Consider the following 14,976-nt stretch of genomic DNA (forward strand, 5'->3'; position numbering starts at 1 on the left):
AAAGATCTCAGGGCAGTTCACAAAATAAAACATTAGCGCCATGATACTTCATGAGACAAGCAAGGGGAAGGTGAGTACTTAAAAGTTGTTGACCATAACTGATGTGTGCCCATTTTATTCAGGTGTATTACATTCTGCTGCAAATAATGTCGGAGGCATAATATATAGGCACATGTATGATTCTGATGAGGTGGCAGTGCAAACTGATTTCCTGTTTAGAAAACGTTGAATGTTCTTTGAGTAAAATTGAGAAAGTGTAAAGCAAAAGAAGTTGATTGCTATATAGCCTATTGAGACATACCCATATTAGCCATGTGTCAATGGTACCAAACAGAGCTCGCCTCTCCTGAACCGCTTGCCTGACCTCCTTCACATTGTCCAAAAGCCAGCAAAGTTTCACAGCACTGAAGTATGTGCTAAGTGGGAGGCCTGTCTTATTCTGCAAAAATGAAAGAGTTTCAGAACATAAAGGAGAAACACCAGCAGTAAAAATGACAAAAGGTTCATCTGTAGCAGAAGCACAATAAAAGGGTCATTAGCATCAGTCACTCTCTAGTATTGTAAACCCTACGTGTACCAAAATCCAACATGATCAAAGATCAAGAGAATAGGTAGTTTGAAGACTTGCCACGTAGCAAAACAGACAGAAACATATTCTAAAGGTCATGTTTTATACAGGTTATCTGTCTGTGTTTGGAAAGCAAATAATGATGGAGGCAATCAGAAAGAAAGAACTCCTGCATTATATAGTGGAAGCTTTCAAAGCAAATAGGTTAAGAGGCTGTTTTACTCATATGTTCCTAAATAATTTTATTTTGGCAATGTCTAGGAAATATGCTAACGCTGAGGGGCAATTTCTGTGTAGCTTGGAATAGATGAATTGACAGTGAAGTCGTTAAATAACCTCTTGCATCATAATCTATTTCTATGAAAATTTAGGTAGTTTCAAATTCTTAGTAAATAAGGAATGCTTGCTACCCCACTTGTTCCCAGCTTCACACATAGGAGGAATAATTTAACCCCTTGCAAGTGATAACACATATACTTCCTTCAACTTTTAAAAACATGCTTTCTGCTCTCCTTTCTCAGTATTCTCAAGGAAAATTATTCTTATTCTTATTTACTGTATTACATTTGTATACTGTACTGCCCTTCAGTTCATAACCTAAACTGTATTCACTACAAAACAAGTACAATGTGTTAAAATCTCACATCAACTTCTCACTTCCCTATATTGTTAAAATATATATTGTTAAAGCAAGAGATTTTACCTTAAAAAAGGATTTATTGTGCCCTGGAATTTTTTTAAGCAGTCGCTCAACAGTAGACTGGGTTCTTAGGTCAAGCCACACTATAATACAAACACAAACATAAGTGATTGATTAGGGTTATATTACTGAAAATTTCAGTAATTCAGGCTACCACCACAGAGAAGTTATTCTCCAAATAACTTCTACACACCGAGCAGAGGTTGTGTGTTCTGGCATTTCCCCCATGGAAGCAGAAATATGTTTTTAAATTTGCGGGGGGGGGGGGTTGCTTCATTATGGACTGTGTTATCCTCTCCCTTTCATCAAGTAGTGTGGATGAGTAAGTACTACTACATAAACAGAGTTTTGACCCCCTTGTCATAGCTTATAAGGTTTTTAAAAATCTGAAAGGATTCATGAAAGTACAATTATAATATAATTTGAATTAACTCAGGCTTGCAAATACGTGAGCAAAAGTCCTCACATATTAAGTGTTAAATGTTCTGGCACACACAGACCACTTGAACAATAAATAATAAAAGTATCCCTTCCTGGGGATAATTCTTGCTTGTTGCAGGCAACATGGTACTGTGAAGTGGTTAACAAGCTGGCATCAGCGTAAATCGAGTAAGACATTTAAAATGTGTTTCCCTCTTATAATAGAGCTAATACAACTAAAAGCATGTGATATGCACCACAATGATACAACATTCTACAAGAACCACATACTGTTTAACAGGCTATTTGTTAGAAATATTTAGATCAATAAGATGAATGAATAACAGTTAACAAAAGGCTAATGCCATTCAGACCCAAAGCTGATGCCTCCCCCCCTATGTATACTGAGATGAAAAAGACATAGGGTTGTGTTCAATGCTGCTGTTCACTGGGAACAACAGACTTCCAGTTGCGAAACAGAACCTCCAACCTCTCCCCTGAAACCCCAATGTGGACTCTAAAAACCTGCTACAGAGAATTGGGGAACCCTCTGGAGCAAATTTCATGGGTGTACAGAGAGAGAAGAGGAAGGGGAAGTCCTGTTGTGCAAGTAGATTACTGCTTGCGCCGTGTTGGATACAACTCACTCATAGGCTTGGATTCCAAGATAAATTAGCTCCAGGAAGGTGCTACTGGAAAGAAATTTGTTTGTTTGTTTGTTTTGAGTATGGCAGACCAACACGGCTACCTTTCTGTAACTAGCTCCAGGAAGTTCACTATACTCCATTATAAATAAATAAAATGATTAGCACATAGTCAAGTGGAAAACTACATCCCTATTAAAAAAAATACTTACCTAGAGCATTATAGAGAGGCTCTCCAGTTCGTTTGTCCCAAACCACAGTTGTCTCTCTCTGATTGCAGACCCCAACAGCTTAAAAACAGAATGAAATTTTAACATTTGCTGGATTTGACATGGCATACTTCATCCTTTAGAAATATTTCAATACTTTCCATAATTTCTATTGCATAAACACTTTCCCTGTTAATTCCACACACACACCCCTTAATACAATTTACTCACAGAATAAAGATACTGGTTAGGATCCAGAGAAACCTACGCATTCACAAAGTGTTCCTGTGCACACATTTGGCAGAGGGGCAAGAGAATTTACCAGAACTTGCTTTCAGCAGCAGCCCTTTGCACCAAATAAAATGCTACACTGGGCAATCCCTTAATCTGGGGTGGGGGAGAAATAAAGAAGGCAGGCTGCCTTTTGGAAGGGATGGCTGAAATCCCTATGCAAGAGACCACACACTTCCCTTGGGTTTCCAGAACAGCATTGCACAAACCGCAACCTATTTATTGCCTCATTTCCAACTTATCCCATCTTATGAAAGGAAACTCTGACAAAATAACAACACACCAATAAGCTACACTCCAGAAACATCTTGCATTGGCTTTAACAGTTTAACATATCAGTTTTATTCCTAAAGAAAAGTTCATAAATGTGCCCTTTCTGACCACTGCTTCAAAAAATGATTATTTTTATGAAAATGTGGGTGATACCTTTTATACTGGCAATGTCCACATTCAGTTGTTTCAGTTTCTCACATGTTTTTTCAACACATTCATAGACAGATTGTAGTATTTCCTTTGGATCTTGTTCTACCCACCTTAAACAGATAAGATAAGCATAGAGAAGAGAAGCATAGAGAAAACCAAGATTAGTATCAGAAATCTTTATTTTGCATCTGGCATTATGTACACAAATATCATGGAATCTCATCTGTTTCCTCCACTACTGAGGCTAACTATTGATTAAAAACAAATACAGTAACAAAGAAAAAACGAAAAGTACCGTATTTTTTGCTCTATAAGACTCACTTTTTCCCTTCTAAAAAGTAAGGGGAAATGTGTGTGCGTCTTATGGAGCGAATGCAGGCTGCACAGCTATCCCAGAAGCCAGAACAGCAAGAGGGATTGCTGCTTTCACTGCGAAGCGATCCCTCTTGCTGTTCTGGCTTCTGAGATTCAGAACATATTTTTTCTTGTTTTCCTCCTCCTAAAACTAGGTGCGTCTTGTGGTCTGGTGCGTCTTATAGAGCGAAAAATAAGGTATATTACATTATCGCAAAGACGTCCGTCTTCCAAACTTTGCCTCATATGCCTACAAACCATTTCACTGGCTTAAATAGGAATGTGTAGGCTTGGATCCATAGACATGTGAATGAAACACCACCCAAGAAACAGGTCTTTCCCATCTCCTACTCCTCACTGCAGCCCCCTGTGGTCTCCAGTGTACTTCTGAAAGGCATGGAGTGGATGGCTGCAGTCAGAGAGAGCAATGGGCATAAATTCACAGGGGCAAAGCAAAGTGAAGAGTGGAAGTGACTTTCTGCTCATGTAGAGTTTAAAGTTTAACAATATCACACTATGGCTGCTGTCTTAACCCCAATTACCTGGGAGAAAGCTCTATTGAATTCAATGGGACTTACTTCCAAGTAGATATGGTTAGGATTGCAGCCTGAATGACAAGCGGTCAAGTATGCAAAGAAAAAAAAATACTCTACCCTTCTTTGGGGAATTTCTGTTGGATTTCTACTTGGTGGTAACTCAACAGCTCAGCTGTTTTTGCATTAAAGACCTGTAATGCATAAAAGAACACCAAACCAGTTTGTAAAAACATAATTAGAGGGAGAGGCAGACAAAGAAGCTTGGCACCCGCCTCTTGAACAGTTACTTGGAAACATGTTTCAGGGATGACAGTAGCATTCAGAAGTTAACTCCCTTAACAAAGACTATATTATACATAACAGAAAATTGTCAAAGAGCAAAATGATGCAAGAAATACTTGCTTAACTCTAGAAGAGGCCACTAAACCACATGTTACAGGAACCTGAAGGGTTTTTTTTATTAAAAAAAAAATAAGTTGGAAGCAGAGACTTCTGGACCATGAGTTATATTATGGCTTTTGCAACCATATGGCTCAATTTTGCAATGATAGGAAAGGTTAATCATCCATGGAGACAAAGGGAGCAGCAGTTTCTGGAGCCTCCCTTTGAAAGGATTACTGACAAAAAGATAGGTAGATTAAGGAAACCACCCTAAAAGTCTGAGTCACCATTAAAAAGCAGGGTGAAGAGTCAAACTGCTTTTTTAAAAAAAACCACTAAGGTACATATACAGGAATATAATCTAATTATCTATTTACTATAGTGGTGCTGACCTTTATCACAATATAATATTCTCCATTTGTTTTAAGATTTTAGAGATCAGTCCAAATAATTTATATATTTATACTGTTAAGTGACATTGAAGATAAAAATGTTAAAACCAACAGTTAGACATAATTGATTATTCTTTTCCAAAGTACATATTTATTCATCTAAATAAACTACTAACCTAAATAAATCACAAACTCACTCAAGTGACCAAATAATTATGCTTTCTATGCAGTTTCTAACGTGTTATGAAAATCCAAAAGACATCAAATCAAAACATCAAGAAGGTTGCATGATCATGCCAATTCTGAAATTATGTTCCTTATCTTCTGCTTTTACATAAGAAGAGGAGTTTGGATTTGATATCCTGCTTTATCGCTACCCGAAGGAGTCTCAAAGCGGCTAACATTCTCCTTTCCCTTCCTCCCCCACAACAAACACTCTGTGAGGCGAGTGGGGCTGAGAGACTTCAGAGAAGTGTGACTAGCCCAAGGTCACCCAGCAGCTACATGTGGAGGAGCAGATACGCGAACCCGGTTCACCAGATTACAAGTCTACCGTCTAACATCTGTGATGTTAATTTTATCCTGAAAACAGCTTCTCTTTGAGATCTCTGCCGCCAACAGCAACAGCAGAGACGCGAACCCGGTTCACCAGATTACAAGTCTACCGTCTAACATCTGTGATGTTAATTTTATCCTGAAAACAGCTTCTCTTTGAGATCTCTGCCTCCAACAGCAACTTCTGCTGAATTGTTAACTGAAACCCAGTTTACTGTAGTCCTAACCATTCAGGCTAACCTTATTTGCTTTACTGTAAGAGGGCAAAAGTGCTTAATCCTTTTCAACTCACTCCAGATACCACCCCAGATAGCTGAGTAAAGAAGTTGATTAAGAGTAACATCAATCACAATAAAAATCCAAATCTGATAGAGGTATCTAGGACATGCACATACCTCTGTGAGCGCATACATCTCTTTGATTTCTAACTACAGGTATAAGAATTTTTTCAATACAAATTAAATGGTAATCATAATTTGATTACAAATAATAAGAGAAAGGTGATGATAGCTATATAAAAATCACTGGCCATTACAGTAAGAGTAGAGGTACAGTAGAAATGTAATGCTGCCACTTAAAATATTTGTCTAGACAAACATGTCAAAATGTTTCTTGTCTCAGAAACTACTGAGTAATTTCAAGTGAAAATTACACTGTGTTTCCCCCACATATTAAAAGCAGTATGACAAAATTTGCTTGCTGATGAAAACAGTACAGCATGGAATATTGTTTGCCAATACTTCTAATGCTCTCTGTGATAAACATACAGTGGTATCTCTTGTTACGAACTTAATTCGTTCCGGAGGTCCGTTCTTAACCTGAAACCATTCTTAACTTGAGGTACCACTTTAGCTAATAGGGCCTCCCGCTGCTGCTGTTGCCGCCACCCAATTTCTGTTCTCATCCTGGGGCAAAGTTCTTATCCCGAGGTACTATTTCCGGGTTAGCGGAGTCTGTAACCCGAAGTGTTTGTAACCCTGCAGCTACTTAAAATCCTCCAAACTTTATTGAGGAGGGTGAGACACCTAAAGGAAAAAGAACACAATCGGAAACATTTGCAGCTAGAAACTATGCTTAATTCATCTGATCAAAACCAGTCCTTCTTTCATAAATGAAATTGGTAAACCATTGCTGGTATGGTTGTTTCATATCAAATCAGGACACCATGGCTTGTGAAACACATATAGCTTCTGAATAAGAATGGTGCTGGAAGTGGATCATTTAAAACAGGCCATTATCTTTAGTGAACTCTGAATCACTGCAGGGCTAGGGCAGCTAGGGCTGCAATTCTATACACCAGTGGTTTTCAACCAGTGTGCTATGGCACTCTGGTGTGCCTTGAATGATGGTCAGGGGTGCCACGGACAACACTGTCACTCTTCCTTCCTTCCCTCCCTCCTCTGATGCCCTTTTGTATCTCTGCCTCCCGAAGCCTTGAACAGCTGTTTATTGCAGCAACCCTGGTTATAATCTCCGCAGGTGAATGCTGCCTCTGAGAGGCACCTCTCTTTTGGGAGGCAGCTCAGAGACCAGGGATGGTAGCAGCTGCTGCCTGGAGGACTCCCAAAGAGAGGGGAGAGGAGACGAGGCCTCCACAAGGGAGGGTGTTTGAAAAAGGGGTGACATAACTGGGCTCCTGAGCCCCAAAGGGGTACCACAGAAAGAATGTTGTTGGTTAAGGGAGCCATGGACTCAAAAAGGTTGAAAACTTCTGCTATACAGCAATGGTGACTAATCTATAGTCCTCTATGTGTTGCTGGATTCCAGCCCCAACCATCCATGGCCATTGGCTGGACCAAGAACATCTGAAGAGTCACAGGTTAGCCACCTTTTCTATTCAGTGGACTGACCTCAATAATGCTTCCTTCTGAAATGCAGAGAATAGCACAGGAGGGCCTCAGGCAGCTCCTGCTATCAAAAGACTAAAGGAGTTCTTCCTGAAATTCAACTCCTGTTGGCCCATTAAAAGAAACATCCTGTACTTTTGTGTCATCTAGCAAATAGTCTCAAGGAAGTGTGAACTATTTGTGAAAGATTTTCTGTTTCATTTAAATATTCTCTACCAAATCTTTTATTCTAAATTTTGATTTGCTTTTCAGTTAATGTAACTATGTAGTTCAAAGGTGAGGATCAACAGAGGCAAGTTTAGGAATGCTTCTAAGAGGGAGATGCTTCCAAAGTACTCAAACAGTTGTTAATCATTGCCTTGGGGTTCGTTGAACTTATTTTACTCTCATTCTACAGTATTAACTCTTTCATATAAGAGAAGCGTGTGCTGCACCTGTTACTGTACCAAGACCATTACTTCTTTTTTCAGGAAGATGTTTTATAACAATATATACACAGGAGTTGTATACATAAAAAACATAAAGACGCAATTCCAATATAAAACCAATGGATGAAGTTTAAAAACATATTTTTCTATACTTTATTTTGTTCAGAAGAAGGATAGATAAATTAAGCCATGCTCCTTCTGGGGTAGTTTGTCTACCTTCTGTCCCCATCCTGCACTCAGCTCTCACCTATAGCTGCTAGAAACTGTCAGCATGTGACAGCAGTCACACCCTGGGAATGACTTCGATTTGCCAGCTAAACCAGGTGAAGGTAGGCAATGGATCTCAAACCCTTTGTGAGTTAGGGACTTTTCCTGCATGCAAATATAGACTTTTGCAGATTGACCGGACAAGACCAATAGTGGGTCTAATGGCCAAGAAGGTAACAAACATTCAGCTGCCTATCTCCTTCTGAGCCCAATTTAAACTACTGATTTTAGCCTTAAAACCCAAAATGGGTTGGGACTAAGATATCTGGAGGATCACCTGCAGCTGTATGAGCTTGCTCAAGCTTTAAGATCAGCTTCTGAGGTACTGCTCTCTGGTCCATCAATAAGAGATGTCAGCTTGGGTACCAAGCACTTTTCTTTCCGCACTCGTGGAAATAACTATGGCCCTATCATTGTTTATTTTCAACAGAATTCTTAAAGTCATTTAATTTCAGTCTGTGTTCTATTAATAGCTGTGTTCTGATGAAGTATCACTGCTCACTGTAAATGAGGTATAATATGGATTTTAATTTGACGGTGCTGATTTTGTCTATCATGTTCTGTAGTTTTCTATACACTGCCTTAGAAGGGCAATAAAGCCTGAAAGGCAGGTTGTAAATTTATTAATAAACAAACAAAACATAAAACAAGTATCAAACCCATGGCTGGCTTGATGTTTCAGGACAAACACATACTTGTATAATCCTGATATGATATTGCAGGGTTGCATTTACCCCTCAGAATACAGCATATGTTTTCATAGTGTCTATGGAAACACGTTCATGGAATTTTATATGCAATTCATAGAAATTTGCAGTTTCAATGGTGTCCCAGAATGGGCTCTTAACATGTGCTGTATATGCACACAAAGTTAGTACCAAATCTGGCAGCCTGTTACTCTGATACAGGCAAGCAAAATGATGTTCAAAAGAACATAAAACAATGACAAATGCATTCTTGTACTTCATGCCAAACTGTAAGCAGAATGCATGAAAATCCTACCAAAGCAATTTAAAACTTTGCTGCAGAATTAGTACTTTATTGGTACATTTATGCACTACAATTGTTTTAATGGTATGATACACATTCCCCTTATCTATGATGTGATTCCACTTCAGCAATAAACTCTTGACTTCAACTGTGCCTGAAATCTATTTCAACCTTATTTGTTTTCATAATATTTGTTAAAACAGATTCCTGGACTTTAGCCAGATCCTCTATGAATGTTTGCCCAGTTTAAAAAGCAAAGAAAGAAAAGAAAAAAGTTGGGTGAAGAGAATGCTTAAAGAACAAGGGAGAACGTTCAGACCAAGATTATTATTATTATTATTATTATTATTACTAAAAACAATGATTTAACCCTTAAATCTGGTGAAAACCTTATTATACAAAATCGCCTGCTCTATACAAGTACAGTCTGCGTGAAAAACACAAACAAGATTTTACCTTATATATAAAACAATATTTAGAAATGCTTGTGTTTCCAAATTCAGAGGGACATTCCCAAGTTTGTACAGCACCACAGTTGCAAAACTGGATTAAGCAGGATACAAACTGTGCATGAGTGAAGTATAAGATGACATTTCTTGCCTGCCAGCCATTTTTTATTTCACTGTCCTCAGCTTTGAGGTTCATGGTAGGGTACCATAGTTCTGACAAATGCAACTACCTGTAGTGCATATTGATCTCTGGATGAAGCAGTGGCACCTGTTTTCCGAGGCTTCATTCACACTGGAATTGCCCAGAATCCAAGCTAAACTTTTTAGTACAACACTAATAATGCAAGAAATGGGAATAACAGTGTTAGAAGTTGTTACCACATTCTATTCACCTTTTTTCTTCCCTATATAAACTTTTCCATCCACCAACCTATGAGTTTACACACTATAGGTGATCTAGCGTAGACAGCAAATGGATGATGCACTGTGGCTTGTAGGATAAGAAACGCCAGCAGCGTAAAAGAAAGCTCTCACGCCTGCTTCCATCCATCACACCATAGATCAGAGGACTGAGTGGAAACTCCCTGTCTCTCATACTGCCCAGCATGACAAGGAAAAAGGCAGAACAGTTAAGGGGATAAAGTGAGAAAAGGGCTCTATGTCAGACTGCTCTCTATTCCAGGAGAAGCCAATATCCCCTTCTCCTTACCCCTGGGCACACACAAACAAAAACCAAAGCCAACATCAGCAGCCCTATATGTAAAGACAGAGAGGTAGAAGAGGCATTAATCATTTGCTCTTTGATGTGTTTCATTCGTAACAAAATAATGGGTTTGTTTGCTTTTTAAGCCCTGGGGCTCGTACCGGTCTCGAAACGCAACCCTCTATGAAGCTTCCCCAGTGTGGGGGGCATCCTCTTTTAAGGCGCTTTTAGCTGGCCAAGGGCACTTTCCCCTATTCTCCCTCCGCGAGCCTGGGCAAGGGGAGACCTCGCTTGGCACCTGCCCAGCCCCTCTCAGCAGCCTCCGTCCTCCACGCTCCCACCAAGGGCAACCACGCCGCCGCCTCCTCCTGTCACTTCATCATCCCCCTCCGTCCCCGGAGGCGGCCGCTCGCCGGCTTGCGCTTACCAGGAAGCGCGTGGAGCTGGTCCCTTGATCGATGGCCCCAACCAGCGGGCCCATCGCCCCACCCCAGGCCTCTGCCATGGGCAGGCTCCGTCCGCGCGCGCGACCCCGGCCCGTCTCCTAGGCGACCCTGTCACCCGCCACGGCGAGGGCGGGCGGGAGCGAGAGTGACAGAAGACTGACAGTCCCGAGCCGGCGCCCTCCGCTCTTGAGAGCGGCGCGTGGCTTCCCGGATCAGAGGCTGGAGGCGGGGAAGGGGGCGCTGGCCCGACGCGCTGCCGCTCAGCCGCCAATCAGCGAGCCGGGAGGAGGAGGAGGGCAGGGCGGGCTTATTTCCCCCCCTCCCCACAGGAAGCGGCTCAATGCATCGGGAATGGGGGCCGCTGAGCTAGCCGGTCACGTGCACCGGGCCTCTGACGTGAACTGGAGGCTCTTCGGCCTTGGGCTGCACTGGCTCGCTGCCTGCTGCTTGCTGTTGCGGCCGCGGCCGCCGCTCCCTCCCCGGGCAGAGGCGGCGGTGGATTGTGACGGCGTCGGTGGTGCAAGAGCCTCTTGCCTTGCGCAAGCGCTTAGAACGCCGTGAGCGGCCTCCTTCCGGCGCTCTCCTCCCCGCTTGTCGCCTGCCTTTGAAGTGCCAGGTGGCTGACGGAACCGGAGTCCCGTCCGGGAAAGAAGAATCCCTCCCCCTCCCCCACCAGTCACCTGCGCGCAAGGTTTCCTCAGAAGTGCGCTGAGTCAGTGCGCACCTGCGCAATCTCTCACACGAACAGGCCTGGGAGGTAGGCACCATCGACCTGGCGCTTCATTTCAAGGCAGGCACACATAGGGTTCAGTGCCGGATTTACCTATAAGCTAAAGAAGCTGTAGCTTAGGGCCCCACACTTATGGGGCCCCCAATTTTTTTTAAAGGAAAACAACCACTGGATGTACATTTCCAAAATATAAGATAAAAAACAAATAAAATAAATCCTACATACAGCAACAGTGTTTTATTTGTTATATGCAAATGGCTTTAGATACCTATTAGGTCCATAAATTGCCATATAGCATATATTCAACACCAAAAACAGCGACAATTGGTTGTTGACAAAGGACAGCTGGACATATAAAGGGCCCCATTACCTTCAGTAGCTTCAAACCTAAATCTGGCCCTGGCTGCACTGTAATTGCAGGGGAGTCACCGTCACCCTGTTAGCCGGGCGGGGGGCAAAACCAGGTATATTGTGGCAGGGGATAGTATGTCATGCCTTTGGCCTTGTGGGATAAAGCTATTTCTTCCTTACGAAGTGAAAAGCAGCAGCAAGACACATTAGGAGAAAATAAATGTTTTTTTAAACTTGCTGCCTAAAAGGAAATGGTGCTAAGTGCTATTTCTGAGGGGTGCTGCTTACAGCATGGGGCAGTCACAGAAAAGATCCTGTCCTCAGCCACACACACCACAGCTCATTTCTGAAGTCGAGCACCCAGGCTTCATAATCATATCACATATATATCATGGACCCCCAGCAACTTAAAAGCCATCACTGGCACATTAAAAGAGGGCAATCTACCAACTTTCTGTGGGGCTTGCTCCCAGCCCCAGAGAAGACACCACTCTGAACTCGATGGGCTTGCTTCTTGATTTATTTCTGGATTTACTTGCTATAATTTATATTCAGCCTTTCTTCAATCATGGAACCCAAGGTGGTATGCATGTGGTCTTGGAAAGCCTGATTAGTTGGATAATCAAGTTGGTTGCATCATGTGCTTTCTGATCATACCCTGGAACATGGATTGCACTAAAAGCAGTCTGGTAGGGTAGTTAAGAAATTAGTTCTGTTGCACCATTCCAGAGAGAATAAACGTCCCCGTAGCAAGTCACTGCAGTTTACAGATTACTTTTAGTGCTAAGAAAAAGAGTGTCAATGGCACATTCTTAATAGCCTGAAAGTTTTTCTTGAGGTTATTTTGCATAAGTACAGCAAAGCAGTCAAAACATTTAAGACACTGTGTTAATGAGACTCCACATTGCAAAGAAGAGATTAACTAGAGTTAATTTTGGTTGGAATTAATATTGAAAACAAAGCTATCCATAGAAATAAAAGGTGTGGCTTTCTACTCTGTTGCTTTGTTTAAAAAAGGGTTGTGATGAGGTCAGCTGTGTGGGTTAATGAACACAGACAATAGGCCTTTTTGTTCGTTTTCAAGGAACACAGAAGTGCAATCAAAAGCTGAGATGTTTAAACAAATAGTGTTCATGGCTGAACAGGTTTCTTCTACCTATTAATATTTTGGACTGCAGCAAAGAAGAATTTCTGGTAGTTAGACTGGGCAAGACGCTGCTGGTGTTAGGATACTGCATGGTTTTCTGATGTCAATTTATTTTGTTTTTCTTCCAAAACAGGAAATATACGACTTAGAATTTAAGCTGCTGCTGCTGCCTCTCCTTCTTCCCCTTCTTCTTCTTCTTCTTCTTCTTCTTCTTCTTCTTCTTCTTCTTCCAGCAGCAGCAGTGTGTTCACATCTCTGCACCTTTTATGATTTTTTAATTTAAAAAATGGCAACACTAGCAAAGGAATTTATTGTATTTTTTATAGTTTATTTATTAATTAAATTTATATTTCCCCTTCCTCCCAAAGGAGCCCAGGGCTTTGCACTTGGACTTTAGAAAGGAAAAAAGGTAGTCATTGTAAGAAAAGACTTATCTTTTATCTTAGTTTTCTATCTTCAGGGAACTCTTCCCCGTAATCCTGAAGAGGAATCTCAACACATATAGAAATGGAATGTCCTGGATACAGATGATTTCTGGAAAAGTGGAGCTTTAACCCTCTCCTTTCCCTATACTTGGGCTTGAACTAATAAACTAATAAAGAAGCAACTAATAAACTAATAAAGAAGCAACATTTTATACATGTAAAAAATGTTATGCAGGGCTAATGCTGGGTGTTGAGGATGCAGGCCTGTTACACAAATTTGCATTATGCTGGTTTATATGTACAGATGTATCTGGGGAAATTAAGATGCAGGTGGTTTGGGTCTCATCAGCATTTTGCTTTGCAGTTTTATCGTCCTGTGAGCAAAATAAAAAAGTAATAATGGGAGGACAAAAGTCATGAGATCCTGGACTCAGCATGAAAGACCCAGGGCTTGGGCTCCCTGAACCATCCATAACAATGCCCCTGGTATCACAGGGAGAAGCATAAACCATTCTTTACATAACCATTACTTCTGTGTAAAAAGCTCATGGAAAGACTTCCATCCAAAGTTAAGTTGCAGCCTCTCTCATTTATAAATTAAGTATACCAGAAAGAATTACACTGGCTGCTAATTAAAGTTCCAGGCTATATTCAAGGTGCTGAGACAGGCATACAAAGCCCTATACAGGTTGAGATACCTAAAAGATCATCTCATTCCTTATATGACTAACTGATCACTCCGTAGGAGAGAGCCACCTGCAGATATCTTATCAAGAGGTCCATTCCGAATAATGTCACTGTAGGGCCTTTAGTGTGGCCACATCGCTTCCTGAGGGGGGTGGCCCTGCCGCTGCTGCAGATGATTAGAAATGAACACAACAAAACTATGTACCTACATAAACAACCAAACCAAATAGAATACTTAATTTCTCCTCAGAAATGTTTATATACTGTATATTCTTATTCTGCAGTAGAACACTGTTCGTTTGAAGCTACTACTCTTATGTACAAAGATTTGCAGAGCAATAAAAGGAAAGCACTCTCTATTAAAATACTTTTCAAACAGGCATTTGGCCTGCCCACTTGTTAATTTTAATCTCTCTAATATGTTAAATAGGACATTAGGGTAAAGTGTGTACAATAAGTTGTAATAATAAATAAAATAACAAACAATCAAAAGTGTTTTATTGCTGCCTCTCTCTTATTGTTGATTATTTTGTATTCTGTTGCTGTTGTAATACATTTATTAGACTGTAAAGACACCTTGTACAATTTGTAATGGAATGGCAAGATAACAATACTTTTTATAAACAAACCCACAAACTAGAAGTCAGTTAATGAACATTTGATTTTGACATTGAACCTCCAGTAGCTTTGCACTGCAAAGTTTGCAGCAGCACGTGCAACAAAATGGCGTCCAGCATTCAAAAACCCCCTCAGCTTGCATTAACTCGCCACACACAAGGCATGCAAGCTCCACCCCCCAGTCGTTCTTAGACTTCTTATTGGATGAGCAACACAGCCAAGCAACACAGTTGGAGCCTCCCTCCTCCCTGGCCGGCAGGGAGGGAGGGAGAGAGAGGAGCTGCTTCCTTTGAAATTTAAGGGACATTTAAGAGACATCCATCAATAAGGGACAGCAGCGGGACATGGCGCTGGAATAAGGGACTGTCTCTTCAAATAAGGGACACTTGACAGCTATGAGCTACATTTGCTTTTG

General features: G+C 41.1%; 1 protein-coding gene across 9 annotated transcripts in view; it reads right to left on the minus strand.

Moving 5' to 3' along the window:
• The window catches only part of GK (glycerol kinase), a 75,569-nt gene extending 64,734 nt beyond the window's left edge, over positions 1-10,835 (minus strand). For 3 of the 9 annotated variants that reach the window (XM_053387003.1, XM_053386999.1, XM_053387004.1), the window contains exons 1-6: positions 10,585-10,834; positions 4,263-4,336; positions 3,259-3,365; positions 2,545-2,622; positions 1,272-1,351; positions 302-439 (exon numbers count right to left, since the gene is read on the minus strand). In XM_053387003.1, coding sequence (XP_053242978.1) covers positions 302-439; positions 1,272-1,351; positions 2,545-2,622; positions 3,259-3,365; positions 4,263-4,336; positions 10,585-10,662 — 555 coding nt within the window. In that variant the 5' untranslated portion in view covers positions 10,663-10,834. Of the gene's footprint in view, positions 1-301; positions 440-1,271; positions 1,352-2,544; positions 2,623-3,258; positions 3,366-4,262; positions 4,337-9,684; positions 9,789-10,584 lie in introns of all 9 variants that reach the window. The other 6 variants (XM_053386996.1, XM_053386997.1, XM_053386995.1 and 3 more) reach the window with 3 other exon arrangements.
• Positions 10,836-14,976: the final 4,141 nt, after the last annotated feature.

The sequence above is a fragment of the Podarcis raffonei genome, chromosome 4, assembly GCF_027172205.1.
Source record: "Podarcis raffonei isolate rPodRaf1 chromosome 4, rPodRaf1.pri, whole genome shotgun sequence".
Taxonomy (NCBI): Eukaryota; Metazoa; Chordata; class Lepidosauria; order Squamata; family Lacertidae; genus Podarcis; species Podarcis raffonei.